The sequence below is a fragment of the Microcaecilia unicolor genome, chromosome 5 (assembly GCF_901765095.1).
Source record: "Microcaecilia unicolor chromosome 5, aMicUni1.1, whole genome shotgun sequence".
NCBI lineage: Eukaryota > Metazoa > Chordata > Amphibia > Gymnophiona > Siphonopidae > Microcaecilia > Microcaecilia unicolor.
Window position 1 is genome coordinate 347,212,085 of NC_044035.1, and position 26,588 is coordinate 347,238,672.

Sequence of the window (26,588 nt, forward strand, 5' to 3'; positions counted from 1 at the left end):
TGGGGTGTGTAAGGGGTGGGGCGGGTGGGGTGGGGCATGTGTCCTCCTTTTTGGGGGACAAAATATGGTAACCCTACCCTAAGTGAATGAAGAAGCCAGGTAGCCCATCCTGAGCTGTATGCTGAAAATGTGGGAGCTTGAAACCAAATTACCTGTTTCTTTCTCTCCTCCTTTTACTTTACTGAGGGATAACCTGCATCTTCTGGAGCCAGTTACTAGACTGAACTGCCCCGTGAGAAGAGGTTGTTAAGGATAAGCAACTCTTTCAATAATGGAAGCTCTTGGGTTACTGGGAATTTAAGAACAGAACAGGGCTTTCGGCTGTCTTCAACTTAATAAGTCTGCTAAGTAGCAAAAACGTACACAATGTCTGTGCCAGAAATATTACTGAATAAAAATAACAGGTAATAAGAGACCAAAAGTAGCAAATGTTTAATTTAAAAATTACACTCCATGCTTTGGAGACATGTGAGTAGGTGTAGGAATAATTTGTTTAGCAAATGGAAAGATGGCCCAGATTGGGCTGATGCGTGCTGGAGAAAATGGTTTTCAGTCCTACTGAATAAGAGATTATTAACTGGATTTTCAAAATAGTTCAACGCAGGCTGCTCTTCAACCCCCAGGTGATTTTCTTGGGATTATCAGTTCCAGGTCTTCATTTAAATGTCATAAAATGGCTCTTGGTGGCAATCAGATCTAACTTGGAAGGTTCTGGAATGCACCAGAAAAAACTTTCACAGCTTAAATGTATCAGTAATATTGGAGCCCATAGCTTCCCCCCCCCCCCCCCCCCCCACCGAGGGCAGAAGGGACACATAGGCTGCCCCCTGCAGCTCTAGTATCCATCAACCCTAATATATTCCCCAGGCTTACCTGGGGTGGGGGGAGGAGGGAGCAATGCCCACCCACTGCCACCTCGATGATATTGAGCCTCAAAATGGTCACTGAAACCTCTAGTGGCAATATCATGGCATTACCACTAGGGGTCAGGCTTCCATATATGAGCCTGTCCAGATGTTTAAATGCTGTCATTAGATGTGGGGAATCGGGATGCCTTCTAAAACATGGGTCTCTGTATATTTACTTCATTGTCACAGATTGTGTATTTGGAAAAAGTTCTGTGTGATTCTGTATTGATAACTACAGTTTTAAAAACAAATTCAAAAGATAAACATTTGGGTAATTTTGCAGACTACGTGATTTTCAAAATGTAAGAATGCATGTACTGACCCTTTGAAAATTATCCCAGGAAAAGTGCCTGACACACTCTAATGTTAAGCGGATATTGTTTCTTAAAAAAATTTTTTAAATACTTTTGAAAACTCCAAATTATGCTTCTAGTTCAAAATCCCATCCCAATTCTGCCATCAGGAATGACTGACTCTACACGGCATGCTTATTTGAATCTATATGTAAGGTGCACAGCTCTGTGGGGAAAGCGATAGAAATGGCTTTGAAAACGATCCTCCTAGAGACCTCTTCAAAGTGATTAATGTGAATAAAAAGTTACTTGGAGTGGAGGAGTGGCCTGGTGGTTAGAGCACCGATCTTGATATCCAGAGGTGCCCACTTCAAATCTCACTGCTGCTTCTTATAATCTTGAGCTAGTCACTTAGAGGCCCTTCTACTAAGCAGCGCTGAAAAATGGCCTGCGGTAGTGTAGGTGCATGTTTTGGGTGCGCGCGCAGAATCATTTTTCAGCACACCTGCAAAAAATGCCGTTTAAAATTTTTTGCCGAAAATGGACGCGCGGCAAAATGAAAATTGCCGCGGGACCATTTTAGGTCTGAGACCTTACCGCCAGCCACTGACCTAGCAGTAAAGTCTCTCGCGGTAACCAGGCAGTAATGACCTGCGAGCGTCAAATGCCACTTGGGATGTGTCCAATACGTGCGTCCGAAAATAAAAATTATTTTTCGGACGCGTGTATTGAATGCACGCTGAAAATGAAATTACCGTAGGAGCCACGCGGTAGCCGGGTGGTAACTCCATTTTGGCGCATGTTGGGCGAGCATAGACGCTTACACGGCTTAGCAAATGGGCCCGTTATCCCTCCATTGCCTCAGATCCAAAACTGTGTGAGCCCTAGTGTACCTAAATGTAACTCATCTTGAGCTACTACTGAAAAAGGTGTGAGCAAAATCCAAATAAATAAAAAAAGTACTTACTTCCATTAATCTGTCTGAAAATTGATCTTCCCCAGAGCCACTAAAATCCACTGGTTGGTCCATGTGTGAACTCCAGTTGCATTAGGAGCCTGTTTATGTCCAGGAGTGACAAGGTGCTGTCAGTTTATCACTACACATGTTTTCCATAAAAGAAAAGCGGGCAAAATGTTTCAAGTATTCACAGCAAAGTTTCAAAGGGAAAGTGTACAGCATATACTCACTTTGAAAATTGGTATGAACTTAGATCTGCAGCTTGAAATGCAGATACTTTGAAAACTGCCAAACTTACAATTTTTATGTGAGCAAGGAAGTCTCAATATTGGCTCCCATTACTTCCAGTAAAGTTTAGGTACTGTTTGTCAGCGTACTAATTTTTAGCCATGTAAAAAAGTAGGCAGGGTTAGGACAAGGAAGCAAAAGCTCGCCTACAGGCAGATGATCAAAAGCAAATGCCGGGGCTAGAGGCTGTTAGCGCCGGCGTTTGCTACCGCCCCATGATCAGAGCCCTCAAGCACGTGAAACAATGCGCTTGAGGGCTCTTAGCGCAAGTAGCATGCAAATGCATGCTAATCAGCGCTTAATGCATTCATCCCCAATGATCAGCGACCAGCGCACCAAAGATTGGGTTGCTGGCCGCGACAAACCCTAACTCCAGCTCCGAGCTGGCGTTAGGGTTTGCAGATCATTTGGGAGGAATGGTGAGCCCTGTCCAGCATGCATTTGCATGCTGGCAGGCCCCCATTCCCCCCTACAGAAAATCTGCCAGCGAGGGCAGTTTAGGACGTCCAGAATTTGGACGTTTTTGTGACGGGGCAGTTGAGAATGTCCAAATTTTGGACGTTTCTGCAGTGAGCAGTTAAGGACGTCCAAAATTGGATGTTTCCATGAGAAAGACATCTTTGGACTCAACTGCCCCGTCACAGAAACGTCCAAATTTTGGATGTCCTCAACTGCCCCGTTGCTATACCTCCGACACCCCCTTGAAATTTGGCCGTCCCTGCAACAGGGCAGTTGAGGACGTCCAAGTTCCGATTTAAAGATGGGTGTCCTTCTCTTTTCAATGGTCTCCAGCCCAGACCTGTCAAACAAGCGCGGGAGGATTGTGCTGAGCGCATGATCAGGCACAATTCTCCCGTACTTCTACCCCATGATCAGAGATAATTGCGCTGCTTAAATTTGCATGCATTATCTCTGATCATAGGTCTAATAGCGCCCCGCGCTGTTCCAGCGCTATTTTAGTGCGCTGTTTGGAACAGCGTGGGGCTTTTGATCATCTTCCTGCTAGTGATTTCATTTTGTGTGCACTGTGGCCCAAATTTTCAAAGGCAAACTCAGCAGGGAGTTATCCTTTGAGAATGAACTTACAGGTCTATGGACTTGCAATATCCCCAGGCAGTTTGATCATTATTGCTTTAGTAATGGGCTGTGTCTGGGCACAGGAGAGAGAGCAGCAGGAGTAATAACCCAGTCCTGGGGACACACCAAGTCCTACCGGGTTTTCTGGATATCCACAATGAATATGCATGAGATAGATTTGCATAAAAGGAGAAATTGCATGCCATTCTCAGACACCAAGAGTGACCCATCCCAATGCTGGAGACTGGAGGCCAATGAGTAAGGTTTTTCTTGCAGGTCTCCCAGCAATGTTTTAAAACCAGCTTTAGCATATGTGCATTCCACTGACTGATATATTCTAATCAATACGCAGAAAATAAAACTACTTTTTTCTACCTATGTTATCAGGAGTGGCCTAGTAGTTAGAGTGGTGGACTTTGGTCCTGGGGAACTGAGTTCGATTCCCACTGCAGGCACAGGCAGCTCCTTGTGACTCTGGGCAAGTCACTCATTGGCCCAGGTACAAATAAGTACCTGTATATACTATGTAAACCCCACAGAAAGGCAGCATATCAAGTCCCAGTTCCCTTTCCCTATTTCAGATTCTACATGGAATATTGCTACTATTGAGATTCTGTTGCTACTATTTGAGATTCTACATGGAATGTTAATGTTGCTATTCCACTAGCAACATTCCATGTAGAAGCCTTCCCTTGCAGCCGCGCATGCTTCTGTTTCTGTGAGTCTGACGTCCTGCGCATACGTGCAGGACGTCAGACTCACAGAAACAGAAGCCTGCGCGGCTGCAAGGGCAGGCCTCTACATGGAATGTTGCTAGTGGAGGAGTCACCTAGTGGTTAGTGTGGTGGACTTTGGTCCTGGGGAACTGGGCTCGATTCCCACTGCAGGCACAGGCAGCTCCTTGTGACTCTGGGCAAGTCACTTAACCCTCCATTGCCCATGTAAGCAGCATTGAGCCTGCCATGAGTGGGAAAGCGCAGGGTACAAATGTAACAAAAATAAAATAGATACTATTGGAGATTCTAGATGGAATGTTGCTACTATTGGAGATTCTACATGGAATGTTGCTATTCCACTAGCTGCGCAGGCTTCTGTTTCTGTGAGTCTGACATCCTGCACGTACGTGCAGGACGTCAGACTCACAGAAGCAGAAGCCTGCGCGGCCACATTGGTGATCTGCAAGGGCCGATTTCTACGTGGAATGTTGCTAGTGGAATAGCAACAGTCCATGTAGAATCTCAAATAGTAGCCACAGTGGAGGAGTGGCCTAGTGGTTTTTGGTCCTGGGGAACTGAGGAACTGAGTTCGATTCCCACTTCAGGCACAGGCAGCTCCTTGTGACTCTGGGCAAGTCACTTAACCCTCCATTGCCCCATGTAAGCCGCATTGAGCCTGCCATGAGTGGGAAAGCGCGGGGTACAAATGTAAGAAAAATAAAATTCTCTTAACTCTCTTGCCAGGACATTTCTTCTCTGTCCTTCGATCATCCCTATCCACCCTGCCCAGTATCTGGGTCCAGCTTTGCCTAACCCAGACATCTGTTAAAGCATATGGATTTTCTGTTCTTTATTATTGTCTTCCAATGTATGAAATGTAAAACAAAAAATACAAAAGCAAAAAAAAAAAAACTTAGTCTAAGATCTGTAACATTCTGGCCGCTATAAGGAAATGAAATCACACCTTTTCTATCTTTACTTGACCTTGTACTTGTCTGTCTTTAAATGCAGGCCCATTCTTTATTATACTAAGTTTAGCTGTAATGTTCTATTTTATTCTGATTAAAATTTCTTATAGTAAGAAACTGACTTTTATTTCAAGCTTCATAGAAAAGTCAGCAGAATGGGGGATTTCAATTACCCGCATATAGACTGGGGTAATGTAACATCTGTACACGCAAGGGACATAAGATTTCTTGATGAAATCAAGGACAGCTTCATGGAACAGCTAGTTCAGGAGCCGACAAGAGAAGGAAAAATACTAGACTTAGTCCTTAGTGGTGCTCATGATCTAGTGCAGGGGGTAACGATACGAGGGCCGCTTGATAACAGTGATCATAATATGATCGGTTTTGATATTGGCATTGAAGGAAGTGAAACTAGGAAATCAAGTACGCTAGCGTTTAACTATAGAAAAGGTGATTACGACAAAATGAGAAAAATGGTGAAAAAAAGACTGAAAGGAGCAGCTCGCAGAGTAAAAAACTTGCATCAGGCGTGGATGCTGTTTAAAAACACCATCCTGGAGGTTCAGGACAAATATATTCCACGTATTAGAAAAAAGGGAAAAAAGACTAAACGTCAGCCGGCGTGGCTAAACAGTAAGATAAAGGAAATCATTAGAGCCAAAAAACAATCCTTCAGAAAGTGGAGAAGAGAACCAACTGAAAGTAACAGGATAGATCATAAGGAATGCCAAGCCAAATGCAAAGCGGAGATAAGGAGGGCAAAAAAGGACTTTGAGAAGAAATTAGCGTTGGAAGCAAAAATACATAGTAAAAACTTTTTTAGATACATTAAAAGCAGGAAACCGGCCAAAGAGTCGGTTGGGCCGCTGGACGAAAATGGTGTTAAAGGGGCGATCAAGGAGGACAAAGCCGTAGCGGAGAAATTAAATGAATTCTTTGCTTCGGTCTTCACCGAGGAGGATTTGGGGGGACACCGGTGCCGGAAAGAATATTTGAAGCGGGGGAGTCGGAGAAACTAAACAAATTCTCTGTAACCTTGGAGGATGTAATGGGTCAGTTCAGCAAGCTGAAGAGTAGTAAATCACCGGGACCTGATGGTATTCATCCCAGAGTATTAATAGAACTAAAAAATGAACTTGCGGAGCTACTGTTAGAAATATGCAATCTGTCCCTAAAATCGAGTGTAATACCGGAAGACTGGAGGGTAGCCAATGTTACTCCGATTTTTAAGAAGGGTTCCAGAGGAGATCCGGGAAATTATAGACCGGTGAGTCTGACGTCGGTGCCGGGCAAGATGGTGGAGGCTATTATTAAGAATAAAATTGCAGAGCATATACAAAAACATGGACTGATGAGACAAAGTCAGCACGGATTTAGTGAAGGGAAGTCTTGCCTCACCAATCTAATGCATTTTTTTGAGGGGGTAAGCAAACATGTGGACAATGGGGAGCCGGTTGATATTGTATATCTGGATTTTCAGAAGGCGTTTGACAAAGTGCCGCACGAAAGACTCCTGAAGAAATTGCAGAGTCATGGAATCGGAGGTAGGGTATTATTATGGATTAAGAACTGGTTGAAAGATAGGAAGCAGAGAGTAGGATTGCGTGGCCAGTATTCTCAGTGGAGGAGGGTAGTTAGTGGGGTCCCGCAGGGGTCTGTGCTGGGTCCGTTGCTTTTTAATGTATTTATAAATGACCTAGAGATGGGAATAACTAGTGAGGTAATTAAATTCGCCGATGACACAAAATTATTCAGGGTCGTCAAGTCGCAGGAGGAATGTGAACGATTACAGGAGGACCTTGCGAGACTGGGAGAATGGGCGTGCAAGTGGCAGATGAAGTTCAATGTTGACAAGTGCAAAGTGATGCATGTGGGTAAGAGGAACCCGAATTATAGCTACGTCTTGCAAGGTTCCGCGTTAGGAGTTACGGATCAAGAAAGGGATCTGGGTGTCGTCGTCGATGATACGCTGAAACCTTCTGCTCAGTGTGCTGCTGCGGCTAGGAAAGCGAATAGAATGTTGGGTGTTATTAAGAAGGGTATGGAGTCCAGGTGTGCGGATGTTATAATGCCGTTGTATCGCTCCATGGTGCGACCGCACCTGGAGTATTGTGTTCAGTACTGGTCTCCGTATCTCAAAAAAGATATAGTAGAATTGGAAAAGGTACAGCGAAGGGCGACGAAAATGATAGTGGGGATGGGACGACTTTCCTATGAAGAGAGGCTGAGAAGGCTAGGGCTTTTCAGCTTGGAGAAGAGACGGCTGAGGGGAGATATGATAGAAGTGTATAAAATAATGAGTGGAATGGATCGGGTGGATGTGAAGCGACTGTTCACGCTATCCAAAAATACTAGGACTAGAGGGCATGAGTTGAAGCTACAGTGTGGTAAATTTAAAACGAATCGGAGAAAATTTTTCTTCACCCAACGTGTAATTAGACTCTGGAATTCATTGCCGGAGAACGTGGTACGGGCGGTTAGCTTGACGGAGTTTAAAAAGGGGTTAGATAGATTCCTAAAGGACAAGTCCATAGACCGCTATTAAATGGACTGGAAAAATTCCTCATTTTTAGGTATAACTTGTCTGGAATGTTTTTACGTTTGGGGAGCGTGCCAGGTGCCCTTGACCTGGATTGGCCACTGTCGGTGACAGGATGCTGGGCTAGATGGACCTTTGGTCTTTCCCAGTATGGCACTACTTATGTACTTATGTACTAATGAAATTGAAACTTTACTCCCATATCATGTAGCTTTTCAAATCCTTCTTCTCCCTCTCCTCCACCATTGCCTTCCACGGAACCAGCACCTCTTGTTTTTTTTTTTTTGTTACATTTGTACCCTGCGCTTTCCCACTCATGGCAGGCTCAATGTGGCTTACATGGGGACAATGGAGGGTTAAGTGACTTGCCCAGAGTCACAAGGAGCTGCCTGTGCCTGAAATGGGAATCAAACTCAGTTCGTCAGGATCAAAGTCCACCACACTAACCACTAGGCCACTCCTCCACTAGCAACATTCCATGTAGAAGTCGGCCCTTGCAGATCACCAATGTGGCCGCGCAGGCTTCTGCTTCTGTGAGTCTGACGTCCTGCATGTACGTGCAGGACGTCAGACTCACAGAAACAGAAGCCTGCGCAGCCTTCTACATAGAATGTTGCTAGCAACATTCCATGTAGAATCTCCAATAGTAGCAACATTCCATGTAGAATCTCCAATAGTATCTATTTTATTTTTGTTACATTTGTACCCCGCGCTTTCCCACTCATGGCAGGCTCAATGCAGCTTACATGGGGCAATGGAAGGTTAAGTGACTTGCCCAGAGTCACAAGGAGCTGCCTGTGCCTGAAGTGGGAATCAAACTCAGTTCCTCAGGACCAAAGTCCACCACCCTAACCACTAGGCCACTCCTCCACTTCCCATCTCCCCAGTGCACCGTGAGCCTCATCGGTCTGACTGACAGCGTTGAAGACGCTCCTTCCAGCCAGCGCAGACCTCCTTCCCTCTGCCGTGGCCAGGCTGCCTCCTCTGTCACCACTTTGTGGTGTGCCGGCCGCGGATGAAGGTCTGCACAGGTGGAAGGAATGTCTTCAACGCTGCCGGCCAGAAAGACAAGGTTTGTGGTGTGCAGGGAGGTGGGTTTGGAGAGTTAGAGATACCAGGCTTCCCAATGAGGGGAATAAAAATAGAGCGTAAATGCGTGTGACACACACATTTAGGCGTGTGGACTGGAGAAGGGGCTTAGATGTATGTGACTTGGCATGTCTAAAATCTATCTCATGCATATTCATGGTGGATATCCTGAATACTCGATGGGACGGTGTGCCCCGAGGACTGGGTTGACAAGCCCTGTACTGGAGTAATGGCGGCGGAATATTCTGACGAGACATGAACTATTTCGTTTTCTCTCTTTCCCTGTTCAGCAGTGCAGAATGAACGGGACAGAATCAGCAATCGCAGGAGCAGTTATGACGACAAGGGCTCCTTGTCTATCAGTGTGCTCACTCAAGCTGAGGCGATGGCACAGCAGGTATGATACACACATAGAAGGCTATAGAGCTTGCATGCAGGTTTCATACATGAGGAATCTATTGCTCTGTAGGTAGGACACACACACTAAAGACCAGAGAAATGGTCGCTCTGTTGGTAGGCTGCACACACCAAGGACTGACTACTACTACTACTACTATTTAGCATTTCTATAGCGCTACAAGGCGTACGCAGCGCTGCACAAACATAGAAGAAAGACAGTCCCTGCTCAAAGAGCTATGTAATAAAAGTGAGCCAAGTATAGGACAATCAAGCCATTGTGACATCACTGATGAGGTTGGCTCTTATTGGTGGCCTGAGGCATTATGACATCACAATATTAGCTCTGGTTACAAGAGACTACTACTACTACTTATCACTTCTATAGCGCTACAAGGCATACGCAGCGCTGCACAAACATAGAAGAAAGACAGTCCCTGCTCAAAGAGCTTACAATCTAATAGACAAGAAATAAAGTAAGCAAATCAAATCAATTATTGTGTACAGGAAGGAAGAGAGGAGGGTAGGTGGAGGCGAGTGGTTACGAGTCAAAAGCAATGTTAAGGAGGTGGGCTTTCAGTCTACATTTAAAGGTGGCCAAGGGTGGGGCAAGATGTAGGGGCTCAGGAAGTTTATTCCAGGCGTAGGGTGCAGCGAGACAGAAGGCGCGAAGTCTGGAGTTGGCAGTAGTGGAGAAGGGAACAGATAAGAAGGATTTATCCATGGAGCGGAGTGCACGGGAAGGGGTGTAGGGAAGGACGAGTGTGGAGAGATACTGGGGAGCAGCAGAGTGAGTACATATATAGGTTAGTAGAAGAAGTTGGGGCAATGGACTGAGAAATTTATAGCTCTGTAGGTAGGATGTACATAACCAGCTCTGCAGGAAGAATGCACACAGTGAGGCCTCAGTAGCAGGAGCGTATCTGGACTTCAGCGGTAGGAGGGGCCAGAGCCGAGGTGAGGGGGCACATTTTAGCCCCCCCCCCCCCGGCACCAGCGCCCCCCCTGGCACCGCCATCGCCGACCCCCCCCCCCCCCACAGTGAGGCCTTTGTAGCTTTGCAGGTAGGTTGCAGATACCAAGGGCTTTGCAGCCCTACCAACAGAAGACAACAGGGCTTTATCTTGCGATTCACCATACCCAGGGTTCAAGATATTTAGTATATACAAAACAATAATTGTGTCAGATTATTGCAGGATTTAATTTCATTTTCTCTGTGTTTATGGCTTGAAAACTCATGTAGGCATTACTCAGACTTTTTTTTGTGGTGATATTAAATAAAACTGGAGCAGCCTGCGGGAAAATTATTGGAACCTTTTTCAGACCTGTAAAAGCCTTAAGTGGGACAGCACCACCCAGTGGCCATTGGTCTAATAATGTACAGACAGAAAATTTCTAAACTCAAAAAAGTAATCCAAAAATGTAATGTAACATGAGGGACATAGCAATCAAACACACAAATAACCCAGAGTGATATAAAACTTTATAACTCCATTTAGATCAACAGAGTAATAATGTGAACCATCAAAAGGTTATCTGCAACATCAGCGATGTATACCTCTATCACCACACATCCTGATCAGTTTAATTTACTATCTCCAAATATTTTATTAATCCTTATCTTAAATGTAAACTTCAATATTAAAGAACACCAGGTCCAGTTCTGAAACCGTATTGATGGCCATCCATTTGACCCTGGATTCCATATATGGTGTTGAGACGTTGCCAGATTTAGGCACCTAGAAGTGGGTGCAATCCTGAGATGCACGCACAACTTATTTGGCTAACAAGTCATTAACGAGCAATAACTGGCCACTAACAACCAATTATTGGCATTAATGGGCACCAGTTAGGATTTGTGCATGCATCTGGCTGCTATTTTATTTATTATCACATTTATACCCCACATTTTCCCAACTGCGTCAGACTCAATGTGGCTTACATCGTACTGCAAAGGCAGACGCCAATACAGTAAATTAAGCTAATACAAGATAAAACCTACATAAGAAATAATGGAGAGGTTGGGGAAGGAACGGAAGGAACAGGGAAACCAGGGGAGAGGAGGGAAGGGTGGATGTGTCCAAAATTGTCATTAAATTGATGTGTATCAAGCAGTGGAGACGCAGGCTGAGTCCTTGGAGTAGGCTTTTCCAAATAAGATGGTCTTAAGAGATTTCATGAAATTTAGATGGTTTTGGATGTTTTTTTAAATAGTTTTTGGCAAAGCATCCCATAGTTGCGAGCTGATGAAGGAAAAGGATGAAGCATTTTATAAAGCTTGATGCCCAAACCCTTAGCTCGCAATTCAAAATTGAGCATGTCGGGGACGTTCTGAAAGGTTGTGCGCTTTGTTACAGAATAATGGGTCAGTGGGTCTAACTTGAGTGCCGGCAATTATCGCAGGTTCCAGCAGGCGTAAGTCTGCTGCCCAAAGTTAGGATGCGGGAATCGGCACTAAGCGGGATTAGATAGAGGGTTGGGACAAAGCAGAAATACATCAATGAAACAGTGAAACAAAATACATAAACAATTCAGTAACAAAATACAAATCATGAAAAGATGTAAAAATGGAAACAGAAGCAATTAAGGAAACACAAGAATGAAGTAGAAACATAAATAATAATCAGGCAACAATAGGAATAGACAGGCAGCAATGGAACTACGTAAGAATGTCATCTAAAGACAAAATTAAACCAGCTACACCTACCCTGATGTCAAAGAAAAATGAACCACCATAATTGTAAGGGACCTCCCTCTGAGATCAGGGTAGTTGTAGGTGGTATAATTTTGTCTTTAGCTGGCATTCTTCCTTAGTTCTATTGCTGCCTCTCTATTCATATTATTGTTTATTTATTTATATCCCACATTTTCCCACCTCTTTGCAGGCTCAATGTGGCTTACAATACATCATGAATAGTGGAAATATATTAGAAAATAGACATTTAGTGTTACAGAAGAATCTTGGGCAACATGATAATTTATTTAGTTACATTTGTACCCCGCACTTTCCCACTCATGGCAGGCTCAATGCGGCTTACATGGGGCAATGGAGGGTTAAGTGACTTGCCCAGAGTCACAAGGAGCTACCTGTGCCTCAAGTGGGAATCGAACTCAGTTCCTCAGGACCAAAGTCTACTACTACTACTATTTAGCATTTCTATAGTGCTACAAGGCATACGCAGCGCTGCACAAACATAGAAGAAAGACAGTCCCTGCTCAAAGAGCTTACAATCTAATAGACAAAAAATAAATAAAGTAAGCAAATCAAATCAATTAATGTGAACGGGAAGGAAGAGAGAAGGGTAGGTGGAGGCGAGTGGTTACAAGTGGTTACGAGTCAAAAGCAATGTTAAAGAGGTGGGCTTTCAGCCTAGATTTAAAGGTGGCCAAGGATGGGGCAAGACGTAGGGGCTCAGGAAGTTTATTCCAGGCGTAGGGTGCAGCGAGACAGAAGGCGCGAAGTCTGGAGTTGGCAGTAGTGGAGAAGGGAACAGATAAGAAGGATTTATCCATGGAGCGGAGTGCACGGGAAGGGGTGTAGGGAAGGACGAGTGTGGAGAGATACTGGGGAGCAGCAGAGTGAATACATTTATAGGTTAGTAGAAGAAGTTTGAACAGGATGCGAAAACAGATAGGGAGCCAGTGAAGGGTCTTGAGGAGAGGGGTAGTATGAGTAAAGCGACCCTGGCGGAAGATGAGACGGGCAGCAGAGTTTTGAACCGACTGGAGAGGGGAGAGGTGACTAAGTGGGAAGCCAGCAAGAAGCAGATTGCAGTAGTCTAAACGAGAGGTGACAAGGGTGTGGATGAGGGTTTTGGTAGAGTGCTCGGAAAGAAAGGGGCGGATTTTACGGATGTTGTAAAGAAAGAAACGACAGGTCTTGGCGGTCTGCTGGATATGAGCAGAGAAGGAGAGAGAAGAGTCAAAGATGACCCCAAGGTTTCGAGCTGAGGAGACAGGGAGAATGAGAGAGCCATCAACAGAAATAGAAAATGGGGGGAGCGGGGAGGTGGGTTTGGGGGGGAAAATGAGAAGCTCGGTTTTGGTCATATTTAATTTCAGGTGGCGTTGAGACATCCAGGCAGCAATGTCAGACAAGCACGCTGAAACTTTGGTTTGGATGCAAGGTGAGATATCAGGGGTAGAAAGGTAGATTTGGGAGTCATCAGCATAGAGATGGTAGGAAAAGCCATGGGATGAGATTAATGAACCAAGGGAAGAAGTGTAGATAGAAAAGAGGAGGGGACCAAGAACAGAACCCTGAGTCCACCACCCTAACCACTAGGCCACTCCTCCACTGTTGCTACTATTTGAGATTCTACATGGAATGTTGCTATTCCACTAGCAACATTCCATGTAGAAGTCGGCCCTTGCAGATCACCAATGTGGCCGCACAGGCTTCTGCTTCTGTGAGTCTGACGTCCTGCACGTACGTGCAGGACGTCAGACTCACAGAAACAGAAGCCTGCGCAGCCTTCTACATGGAATGTTGCTAGTGGAATAGCAACATTCCATGTAGAATCTCCAATAGTAGCAACATTCCATGTAGAATCTCCAATAGTATCTATTTTTGTTACATTTGTACCCTGCGCTTTCCCACTCATGGCAGGCTCAATGCGGCTTACATGGGGCAATGGAGGGTTAAGTGACTTGCCCAGAGGTCAATCCAGAGACTGGTGGGATGTACCCAAGCAGTACTTAATTAGGGCGGGACACAGAGATCCCAGTCTGCAAGACCGAAGCCCCAAAAGCGGCGTCAGTTCGCGCTGCTACGTCCACCCGATAGTGCTTTGAGAATGTGTGCACGGACGACCAAGTTGCTGACTTGCAAATCTCCTCCAAAGAAACTGACTTAATGATGAAACATGATAGTAGCATTATGGCAAGCAGATATTGTAAGACAGTTCTGAATATATGTGGAGGAGTTGGGTATATTCACATTGGTTGATCTTTGTGGTATGCCTTGTTAAAGAGATGGGTCTTCAGCAGTTTGCGGAAGTTCGTTAGTTCGTCAATCGTTTTTTAAGTTGCGAGGCAATGCGTTCCATAACTGTGTGCTCAAGTAGGTAAAGTTTGACATGTGCATTCGTTTGTATTTTAGACCTTTGCAGTTGGGGAAGTGCAGATTAAGGAATGTGCGGGATGATCTTTTGGCATTCCTGGGTGGTAGGTCTATCAGGTCCGACATGTAGGCTGCTGCTTGTTTATTTATGATTCTACTTCATTCTTGTGTTTTCTTCATTGATTGCTTCTGTTTTCAGTCATCAGACTGCGAAATATGCAGGTACCCCCAAACACCTTGGGGAGACAGGAGGTAACGATGATTTAATCTTCTAGTGAAGAACAGTTGGAAATCATACCAATCGGACGTGATGGAAACCATATCATGTTAAAGCCTGAAAGTCAGAGAGACTGGATCCAGATGAAAACTTCATTTTCATGCATTTTCTAATATAGTTAGTCATCTTAGGATTGTGTGTTTACATGGTGACGATTGTGATGATATGTGTGGCCTAGTTCTATTAATGGTTATGACAGGAGTGTTCTGTGTAGGCCTGAGTTCAAAGACCATTTGCCACATCACACAGCACACCTTATTTTCTCCTTCACTTGCTTAATTATTACCTTAAATTGGAGGGATTTATATACAAGGCTTCTCATTTTAAATTTTAACAGATTAACCCCAATAAAATACCCCAGCTGAAGAAAAAAAGTATTTATTGGATAAACACTAGAAACACATCCAGGGCCGCAGAGAGACTAGGCCGAGCCCGTGGCAAGGCCGCCCCACCTCTGCCCCCCACCCCCCGGCTCTTCCTCCGCCGCCGCTGCAGTCCGCAGTCTCACCTGCCTGTCTCCATGGCTCCAGGCCCCCTTCATTCAAAGCGGCAGTTGCAGATCGCGTCTCTTCTGGCCTTCCTTCCCTGTGTCCCGCCCTCGTCTGATGTAACTTCTGGTTTCCGTGAGGGCGGGACACAGGGAGGGAAGGCCAGAAGAGAGGCAATCTGCAACTGCCGCTTTGAATGAAGGGGGCCCGGAGCCGTGGAGGCAGGCAGGTGAGACTGGGGACTGCAGCGCCGGTGGCCTGACCCCGGCGCCGGGCCTCCCTTGGAGGCCCAGGCCCAGGGAATTTTACCCCCCCCCCTCGCCCCCCCTCTCGGCAGCCCTGAACACATCACACCCTTCTCCTGTTGTCTGTGTTGGATCCTCCACTCTGCTTTCATGCCTTTTCCACACAACCCATACATCAGTTGTACAAATGTGTTTGATGTAACCGGAAAAAGCTAGCTGGCAGACGTATGTGCACCACAAGAATACCCTCAAAGAATTCATGATTAGCTGGAAACACACCTAGATTTACAATTCATAAACACTAAGGGGCCCTTTTACTAAGCCACTTAAGCGCCTACATGCACCCGTGTGCCAATTCCGAGTTACCGTCCAGCTACCGCATGGCCCTTGCGGTAATTTCATTTTTGGCGCACATCCACTACGCGTTTCCAAAAAAAAAATGTATTTTCATTTGACGTGCATAGGTCGTTACCACCTGGTTACCGCGAGAGGCTTTACCGCTAGGTCAATGGCTGGCGGTATGGTCTCGGACCCAAAATGGACGCGCGGCAATTTTCATTTTACCGCAAGTCCATTTCCGGCAAAAATTTTTAAAAGGCATTTTTTTTTGCAGGTGCGCTGAAAAACGATTCTGCGCGCACCCAAAACACGCGTCTACACTACCGCAGGCTATTTTTCGGCACTCCTTTGTAAAAGAGCCCCTAAGAATAGAAACCCTGATTATGTACAATCTCTGTCTTATAGTTTTGCAGAAGAGCTCAGCGTTGGTAGAAAGATAGTTTCAGCCATCAGGTAAGGAGCTGTTGGCACACCCCAAGTAAAGACCTATCACCACATAACGTCTGAATGTCTGTGATCAAGCAACAGCATCCCACAGTCTCTGAATTCTTGAGTTTCTAAAGTTCTCAGTGCACGTGCAGTATCAGTCTTTCTCAAGTGCATGCATACAGAACATACATGTACACTTACAACCAACAAGAGAGGCGATGATCTGCACATGAACGTGAAAAGCAGACTAAGGCTATAGGAGTGCCAGGCAAATTTAGTGATACAAATACCTGATGTGACCACTGTTTTTATTTACCCCTCTCTAGACCCCCGCAGGACCCTTCCCCACGGAGGTGTACAGAGGGTTTGTTCTTTTAAGATCTTGTTAATCACCCCCTCCCTGAATTCCAGTGACACCCCATTCCATGGTGTTATGTCTCGGGGTTCTAAGGAACGCCTCTGGTAATGGAGGCGTGGGGGGGGGGGGGGTGACAGAAGGCGCAGTTCAAATCTAATTCCCATGACCACAGCTTTCTGTCTATCTGGATCTAAGTGAATCTTTGGCCATTTATGTTCCCACATGAAATCTATTTGAGTGAGAAAGAAAGAATCTTACTTGTGTGTGTGTAATATTCTGTGAAACAGGTGGAGGAGAGAGAATAGATTGAAACAAAGACTGAAACAGTTTAGTGAAAGAAATAGTCTTTTATTCTCACCCAAATCAGGACTTCAATTTGGTACAGACATCAGACAGATTCTGGGTTCAACCGGCCAGAGCTTCGCCCTTTGGAGATTCGTTGGGGAAAATGTTCCAACGATAGCTCTGATGCCCACTTCTTATATAGCATTTTCAGTACATACAAGTCAATTGGAGAGGGACTTTTTTCTCTAATCTTGCTTCATCTCTGAATCACACTTAACCGCAGATCAGGTGCCCACCTGCCCCTCCTCTCAAAGATTTCTTCATAGTGCCAATTTCAACACTTTTAAAACCTCTTTCCTAATACTGAGAGAGATCTGTGTCTTTATATCTTGTGATACTGGAAGCCATTTTATAAAGACAAACTCCATTTTAAGAACCAAGCTTTTTACCATTTTTGTCATTAATTTCTACATCTTAAGTGTTACACTCAATTTGAAAGTTGTACCAGGTTTCAATAAGACTCACCAAGCAGTCCTGCTCTTGCACGCTCTCTGCTATAAGGCCATCAGCTGGTTATCAGGCCTAGTTAGTGCTTTTCAGCTGGTTTAAGCTATGTAGCTTGGCCCACCACCATTCCAGTGGATAGGTCTCAAGTTGGGACACATATTAACACCACGTTTTGCCCTACAGCGGCGTTAGGTGTTAGAGAAACTGATAAGAAACAGATAAAATATTCAATTAGTCAAAATGATAAAATCAGCAAACATGAATATAAAATGATCAAATTAAAAAATGTGAGCAAATTAAATATATGCTGGGGTTTACTAAGCTGCTAGCATGGCTGGCTGTGCGCTAGTGTCAACACAGCCCATTCACTTTGAATGAGCAGCGTCGGCAATGCTGCGCGGAAGGCGCTAGCGCGGCTTAGTAAACGGACTCCATAGTACAGTGATACCTCGGTCTTCGTTGATAATCTGTTCGAAAACAATCGGCGAAATCCGAAACCGCCGAAAACCGAGGCAATTATTTCTGAGCAGGAGAACGCGTGGGTCGCCCTTTGTTTTCGCAAAATTAGCAGCGAGGTCACGTGGGCACGCCCACGAAATCCGAAGCAAATTTTTCACGGAAAAAAATTGACGAAAACTGAAACCGACGATAACCGAAGTCAACGTAAACCGAGGTATTACTGTATATTACTGTAAACAAATTGAATAAAAAACCTAATTAAAATATCCTCAAATTAAAACAATTATAAAATGAGAAACAATGAGAATAACCAATTAAATTCATAAGATCAATTAAAGTTTGTAAACATGCATTAACATACAAACTGCATGTAAAAACACACAGACTTACATGCAAAAATGTGTACACTTTTTTTTACATGTAAGTCTGTGTGTTTTTACATGCAATTTGTTTTATTGTGATTTATTAGATAAACTATATATTTTTTTAATTTGCTCACATTTTTTTATTTGATCATTTTATATTAATGTTGTTTGCTGATTTTATCATTTGACTAATTGACTATTTTATCCGTTTCTTATCAGTTTCTAACCCCTGATGCAGCCATAGGGCGAAACGTGGTCACGTCGGGTATTTGCATCAATAAATTTGCCCAGCACTCCTGTATCCTTGGTCTGCTTTTTGTTTACATACACTTACATGGTAGAAGTCAGCTATTGTTGTGGTTGGAAGGGTAGAGGGTATTGGTGGTGGTTGTGGTGGGTTATTATAGTTGCTCATTTTTATTTTCTTCTATGTGTGATTTATAAACAACAGTTGCACAGCACATTGTTCCTTTTTATACTTAAAGATTTAAATATAAAATCATGAGTGTTTGAGTCTTCTGCAGATGAGGGCAGAGCCCGCGGGGATGGGGCGGGGACGGGGACAGAACCTGCGGGGATGGTGTGGGAATGGAGACAGAACCCTGTGTCATTCTCTAGTTGAAAGCTGACTCATTGACAGTCCTTGAAGACTGGGAGCGAATATCAGTGGATTGAAGAATACTTTTGCTCAGGTTAGGGACAGACCCAGCATAAGCCCAGAAGATCCTTGTTGGTGGGGTTCATTTGGAGGGTGGAGTAAGAGGAAGGAACGATAGGCGAGCAAGTTAGGCTCACCAGCAATCACAGTGTGGGTTTACTTTTCCTCAATGTTGTGTCTTTTCATGTAGTATTCCGCTCCAAGTCCAGCCCATGGCGTAGAGATTGCCATGAAAAAAGTAGCAACCATTAATGATGTGTGTGAGTCCATGAAACAGCAGCTCTTGATCCTGGTTGAGTGGGCCAAGTACATCCCTGAATTCTGTGAGCTGCCACTGGATGATCAGGTGAGACTGATGTTCGTAACATGAACCAATTGTGCTGTTAAAATGCTTAGGGGCCCTTTTATTAAGCCTCATAGGTGCATACACGTGTCCTACGCATGCCAGATTTGAACTACTGCATGGCCTGGGTGGTAATTTCATTTTTTTACGTGCATCCGCTACGTGCGCAGGAAAAGTTTCCGGTGAGCGTCGATAACCGGGCGGTAATCGGCATGGTACGCATGCTGACGATTACCGCCTGGTTAATGCGTGAGACCTTACCGCTAAGTCAGTGGGTGGCGGTAAGGTCTCAGGCCCAAAATGGACAAATGGCAATTTTTATTTTGCCGCATATCCATTTTCGGCCAAAAAAAAGGCCTTTTCTGCAGACACGCTGAAAAAATGGACCTGAACGCATCCAATACACGCGTTTACACAAGTGCAGGCCACTTTTCGGCACACCTTACTAAACGGACCCCTTAGCTTGTAGGGTAACCATTAAGAAAATACCATATAACTTCATAAAATAAAATTATTGGTGATTTTTAAAAATAAGGAAATTAAAAAAGGAAAAATATTTTTTAATGGTTTGGTATTTACCATTATACTGACAGAAACAAAAAAAGGCAAAGATCTGCCACAGAAATAGCAAACCAAAAGAAAAAAAGCAGATCAAAAAAGACAAAAAAATGGAACAGGAGGGTAACAGAAGAAGTGGTTTATTACAAGTTACCCGACGTGGCCACGTTTCGCCCTCAAACTGCGTCAGGGGTACAAAAAAACTACAAAATAAAAATACATAATGAATAAAACATAAACATCACATTGTATATTTTATAATAAAACATATCTAAAACCACAATCAAATCATATAAGATAAAAACAGATCAATTCTAAAAACATAATACAATAAAATGTAATATCAAATCAATCAGTTAAAAACATTCAGATTAAATATGCATGCAATAAAATAATAATTTTCATACAAGACATAAGATCATTATCATGTTACCAAAAATTCTATGCTATTACTAAAGGTATACTTTCTCATGTATTCTCACTATTCATGAAGTACTGTAAGCCACATTGAGTCTGCAAATAGGTGGGGAAATGTGGGATACAAATGCAACAAATAAATAAATAAAATATCAACAAAAATAATATCAACACAAAATATATATCAACAGAACTGCATAAGACAGATAGGTGGAGATATACAACACTAAAATAACTGAATGACCGTACATACTAAATATCACCTACCTAATAGGGGTAAAAAGCAAAGTGAACCCCTAAAAGTAGTCATACAACCACCTAAAAAAATGCAAAATAAAATAAAATCTCACAATGCTTAGCCTCAATCGCCGTCTCTTATGCACATTCAATGATCTAAAAATATTGAAATTAATATTCACTTAATATTTTTTGCTCCATGATATTGGTGAAGTTGACCATTTTCAAAATGTCACTTTCGATTGATATTAATGTCAAAGCATAAAGGTGTTTGTTTTTGTATTGTGGGACCTGGCAACTGCCCTTTTGCCCATGGGATAAAGGAGCTTTGCCTCAGGCCCTGGGTGACCTTGACAGTAAATGCTGTTTCTTGCATGTGATTCACAGGTGGCGTTACTGAGAGCCCACGCTGGGGAGCATCTGCTCCTGGGAGTCGCCAAACGGTCAATTCCCTATAAGGATTTCCTCTTATTAGGTAAAAGGAGACATGAGCCTCTGTTTTCTAGTATTGCAGTAGAGCACAGGGTCAGGAGCCTAGAACATATTTCCCTGTTTATGGGCCTCTTTTTTCAAAGACGTGCTACCGATTCTCGGTGCGGCAAATGAGAGGAAGTCCATTCAATTCCTCTCATTTGCTATTCAGAAATCGCTAGTGCAACTTTGTAAAAGAAGCTGTATATGCAGGGCTTTTTTTCAGGGGGTACTTGGGGGTACTGAGTACCGGCACCTTTTCCATTGTCTTCTAAAATTGACCCAACATCCCTGAGTTTTAATGAAAGAGCTCAGGCTCTACATACCAACTCTGCCTTGTCATAGATTCTATGACTGGTTGCAGGGGGCCTGGCTATTATGGGGTGGGTCCCTCAGTGATCACCCCATCCGTGAAGGGTGGCCTGGCACTTGAGTATTGGCACCTTTTTCGCTAGAAAAAGAAGCACTGTCTATATGAGCCAGTGAGGTGCGAAGGCAGTAGAACGAGAGGACATGAAATGAGATTGAAGGGGGGCAGACTCAAGAAAAATGTCAGGAAGTATTTTTTCACGGAGAGAGTAGTGGATGCTTGGAATGCCCTCCCGCGGGAGGTGGTGGAAATGAAAACGGTAACAGAATTCAAACACGCGTGGGATAAACATAAAGGAATCCTGTTCAGAAGGAATGGATCCTAAGGAGCTTAGCCGAGATTGGGTGGCAGAGCCGGTGGCGGGAGGCGGGGATAGTGCTGGGCAGACTTACACGGTCTGTGCCCTGAAAAGGACAGGTACAAATCAAGGTAAGGTATACACAAAAAGTAGCACATATGAGTTTATCTTGTTGGGCAGACTGGATGGACCATGCAGGTCTTTTTCTGCCGTCATTTACTATGTTACTATGTTAAGAACAATTCAAACTGTGGTAGAAAACTTTCTATGCTTTGTTTATCAATGTACCCATGGACTGTAACTGTCAAAGCAGTGCATTAGGGATGTGTATTCAGTAGTGTGAATTCTATTCATCAGTGCATCTTACAAAATTTAATGCAAGCTAAATCAATTTATCACAAATGAACCCATGAATTTTAAGTTGATTATGGGGCTCATTTTCAAAGCACTTAGACTTACAGAGTTCCATAGGTTACTATCAGGGGCATTTTCGAAAGAGAAGGGCACCCATCTTTTGACACAAATCAGGAAATGGGCGTCCTTCTCTCAGGGTCGCCCAAATCGGCATAATCGAAAGCCGATTTTGGGCGTCCTCAACTGCTTTCCGTCACGGGGACGACCAAAAAGCTAGTGTAAGCTAACTTACATGATTATCTGATGCCTCCTAGCTTTTTTGTGTCCTTTTATAAGTTGTATTAGTAAAGTTAGTTGATTTTGAACTATCACTTGTTTTTTTTTACTTCTCCCCTCTTACTGTTGTTAGAAACCCAAATAGTAGCACCATTTCAAGCAGCGGCTTCCCCATGTCTGTCTCAATAGCAGACTATGGATGTTTCCTCCAGGAACTTGTCCAAACCTTTTTTTTAAAACTCAGATATGCTAATTGCTGTTATTACACCCTCCTGCAAAGAGTTCCAGAGCTTAACTATTTGTCGAGTGAAAAAATATTTCCTCCTATTTGTTTTAAAAAGTATTTCCATGTAACTTCCTTGAGTGTCCCCTAGTCTTTGTCCTCCTGGAAGAAAAGTCTATAAACCATGATTAAAATAGGTCTGGAATTTATATACTTTATGGGATTCTGCCAGGTATTTGTGTCCTGGATTGGTCATTGTCAGAAGCAGGATACTGGGCTAGATGAACCTTTGGTCTGACCCAGTATGGTAATTTGTGTGCTAAATTTTTATTTAAATGGATGTGTGAAAAGAATAGAAAAAAAGTCTAAAATTCAGGAAACAAAACTTACCCCAAAATGTTTGCCCTGTGTACATCCTGACCTCCTTAATAATGCTCTTCTATGATACAACATCATACTTTAAAATGAAGACGGATTTAAAGCAAAGCAGTTATCACTGTATAATATGCCAACATGCTGTCAGACCTGGTTACTATTTGACACCTATGGGATTCACCCATCATCCATCTATAGCTCTGTATTTATCTCCCAGACATGAGGAAACAGGTAGGGAAAATAGTCTTAAAAAGGTTTCAATTGATCTCACAATATTTAGACAGGAATTAAATCGCGTGTCCCTTTGCTTTCGACTTCTTCCAGTTGTCTATTTTTATCTGAATTCAAATTGTACAAACAGATGATGCCAATGCCTTTCTGCACCTGCAGGGAATGACTTTATCATCCACATGCACTGCCCAGAGCTGGAAATTGCTCGTGTAGCCACCAGAATCCTTGATGAGCTGGTAAAGCCCTTGCGAGAAATTCAGATTGACGATAACGAATATGCCTGCCTGAAGGCTATAGTGTTCTTTGATCCTGGTAAGTGTCTGCCTTGTAGAAACCATGGCAGAGAGGTGACAGCCTAATGAGTCAGATGTAAGCTTTGGTCAGGCCCCCCTCCCCATCTGTATGGAACCCCAGGGCTTCATCCCTCCCTCCCCCAAGCATCTTAATATTGTTGGGTCTACTGTTTGAAGACAAGTTAAGATGGAACTGGCACTGGGGCAAGCGTGGTCAAGGCTTAAACATTTAAGGAGAAAAAAATTCTCAATCATACCTCTGCAGGTAAGAGGCCCAATTGAATGGTGACTGCAGAGCCTTGATCTACAATCTTATTCCTCAATGGCCCTTCAATGCGTCTTCATTGTATGCATATCTCTCTCATACATGTTCATTAGGGATATCCTGAAAAGCTGACCCATTGGTGGCCCTCGAAGATGGGAAGAAAAGACCAAGACTATAGAGCAGTGGTCCTCAACCCAGTCCTCAGGACACAACTAACCAATCCGGTTTTCAGTATATCCACAATAAATATGAATGAGATAAATTTGCATGCACTACTTCTGTAAAATGGCCATGTTTGGGGTTTTTTTTTGTAATGGCCACATGCTAATTTCCCCATTACTGCCAGGAGCTCTTACCGCTACCTAATTAGGAGGCAGTAAGAGCTCCCGCGCTACTTGATTAGCGCAGGCACGCCTACTGTCCACCCCCAGACCAGGGGCGTAGCCAGACTGGCAGGAGGGGGTCCAGAACCCGAGGTGAGGGGGCACATTTTAGCCCCCCCCCTCGGTGCCACTGCCCCCCATTGCCACCGACACTGCCTGCCTGCCCGCCCGCCAGCCATTGTCGATCCCCCCGACCTGCTCGACCCGCCACCAACCCGCCTACCTTTGCTGGCGGGGGACCCCAACCCCCCGCCAGCCGAGGTCCTCCTCGCAAAAGGCTTCCTATTCCTTCTGTTTCTGCAAGGCTTCGTTCTGTGAGTCTGACGTTGTGCAGGACATCAGAAACGGAAGGACTAGGAAGCCTTTTGCGAGGAGGACCTCGGCTGGCGGGGGGTTGGGGTCCCCTGCCAGCAAAGGTAGGCGAGTTGGCGGCGGGAGGGGGGGGGTCTAGCGGGTCGTCGGCAGGGGGGTCCAGGGCCCCCCGTAGCTAAGCCACTGCCCCAGACACGCCTTTTGTGGCAAAAAGTAAAAAGTATTTTTTACTGCAGGAATAGTGTGCGCTGATGGTCAAACTACCGCGGGACGCTTCAGTGCGTCCCATGGTAGTGCCCTTTTACTGCGCAGTAGGCCTGCATTTCGCAAACTGCGCCTTAGCAAAAGGGCCCCTATGTAAGACACGGCTATATTTATAAAATAGCACTTAGGCAAATTTTTTGGCAATTTACACATATGGTCAGTGCATAAATATTAACTCCCACTTTAGAGATTTAACCCCCTTTGTGACAACTGGGCCTCTGAAATTCACCTTTGGAAAGAAGATTTCTACATTCAAGTTAGGTAATAAATAGAAATAAGAAGAAAATTAGATGATACCTTTTTTATTGGACTAACAATACATTTTTTGATTAGCTTTCAAAGGCAACACCTTCTTCAGAAGTGAACAAATGATGACGTAATATCAGAATATATCTGCGAAACATAAAAACATTCAAATGACAGTCTCATGGGGAAAGGTAGGGGAGGGGAGGGGGAGGAAGAGAAACAGGGAGAGATGGGTTGGTGATCAGAGGGTGACAAAACAGTATAATTTTACGCTTTTTAATTGAATTTCAACATCATTTTATATATATATATATATATATATACTAGCCGTTGAGCCTGTTAAAACGGGCTGGTGGGTCGCCGCCCCCCTCCCCCCGAGTTCGCCGCCCCCGCCGCCCCTCCACCCGGCCCACCTCTTCGCTATTCAACTTACATCTCCGCAGCAGGCAGAGATCAGCTGAGCTCCCGTCGGCCTTCCTTCTCCGCCTGTGTCCCGCCCTCGTGTGACGTAACGTCAGCGAGGGCGGGACACAGGCAGGGAAGGAAGGCCAACGGCAGCTCAGCTGACCTGCCTGCTGCGGAGACGTAAGTTGAATAGCGAAGAGACGGCCGGGTGGAGGGGTGGCGGCAGCGGTGACTCCGGGAGGGGGGGGTACCAGTGGCGGCGACCTCGGGGGGGGGGGGGTAACGGTGGCGACCTTGGCGGTTCCCTCCCCTTCACGCAGTTTCCCTCTCTGTCCCTCCCCCCCCCGTCATCACGTATTGATGCGGGGGCGGGACAGACAGGGAAGTCTCTACTGCGCATTTGCGAGTGAGTACGGTCACTCGCCGTTTATATGTTTGATATATATATATATATATATATAAAGACTCCTAAAATCTGTTGTTGGCTCTTTCTAACTCTGACAGACTGTAAGGGAGTGAGTGACCCCAGCAAGGTGAAGAGCATGCGGTTTCAGGTGCAGGTGAACCTGGAGGATTACATCAATGACCGGCAGTACGACTCGCGGGGACGCTTCAGTGACATTCTTCTCTTGCTGCCACCCCTGCAGAGCATCACCTGGCAGATGATTGAGCAGATACAGTTTGTTAAGCTCTTCGGGGTGGCTCGGATCGACAGCCTGCTGCAGGAAATGCTACTGGGAGGTAGGAGTAACCCCGATCGCCTCTATGCTGAATCTCTTCCAAAGAATTAGGGGCCACGATCAGGGCCACCGAGAGGAGGGGGGCAGGTGGGACAAAATTCCCCGGGCCTCCAAGGGGGGCCCAGCGCCGCAGTCCCCTCCACCCGCCCCCCTCCGTCCACCACCGGGCCGGGCCCCCCTGAATTAAAATCATAGCACCTCACCTCGACCTCGCTCCGTGTGAAAGAAGCGCGGCAGTCTGCAGATCGCCTCCCTTCAGGTCTTCCCTCCCTCAGGGAGGCGATCTGCAGACTGCCGATGCTGCGCTTCTTTCACACGGAGCGAGGTCGAGGTGAGGCGCTATGATTTTAATTCAGGGGGGCCTGGCCCGGTGGTGGACGGAGGGGGGGGGGGCCGCATCTGGAAAAAAGGGCTTTTTTAAAAATGGGGCGGGAAAAGGCCATGCGGTAAAACTGAAACCAGCACGCGTGTAAAACCGGCCTGAGCCCTTAAAACCACCCATTGACCTAGCGGGATCCAGCAGCAGTGTCGTCCTCACTGTGTGCCATTTCTGGTGTGCCAGAAATTTTCTTTTTTTTCTGCCAGGAAAACTGCGCGCTGCCCAGTTACTGCCGGGTTAGCGCGGGAACCCCAAGGAAATGGCCGTGCAGCAAGTATGTACTTACAGCACAGCCATTCCCTTTTTTTCCACAAAAAGCTCTCTGTGGTAAAAGGGGCCTCGGCGAGCAGCAAATCCACGCGCCGAGGACACCGCAGGGCCCCCTTTTACCACGGGATAGTATAAGGGCCCCTTAATTACAGGACTAGATTATTTATTTGTTAC

The 26,588-nt window shown here is 45.0% G+C and overlaps 1 protein-coding gene across 2 annotated transcripts in view; it reads left to right on the forward strand.

Annotated features, from left to right (window-relative positions):
* Positions 1–26,588, forward strand: part of LOC115470917 (hepatocyte nuclear factor 4-beta-like) — a 112,327-nt gene that overhangs the window by 76,875 nt on the left and 8,864 nt on the right. For both annotated transcript variants that reach the window (XM_030204536.1, XM_030204537.1), the window contains exons 4-8: positions 9,127–9,233; positions 18,895–19,050; positions 20,647–20,734; positions 23,017–23,169; positions 25,530–25,766. In XM_030204536.1, coding sequence (XP_030060396.1) covers positions 9,127–9,233; positions 18,895–19,050; positions 20,647–20,734; positions 23,017–23,169; positions 25,530–25,766 — 741 coding nt within the window. The remainder of the gene's footprint in view (positions 1–9,126; positions 9,234–18,894; positions 19,051–20,646; positions 20,735–23,016; positions 23,170–25,529; positions 25,767–26,588) is intronic.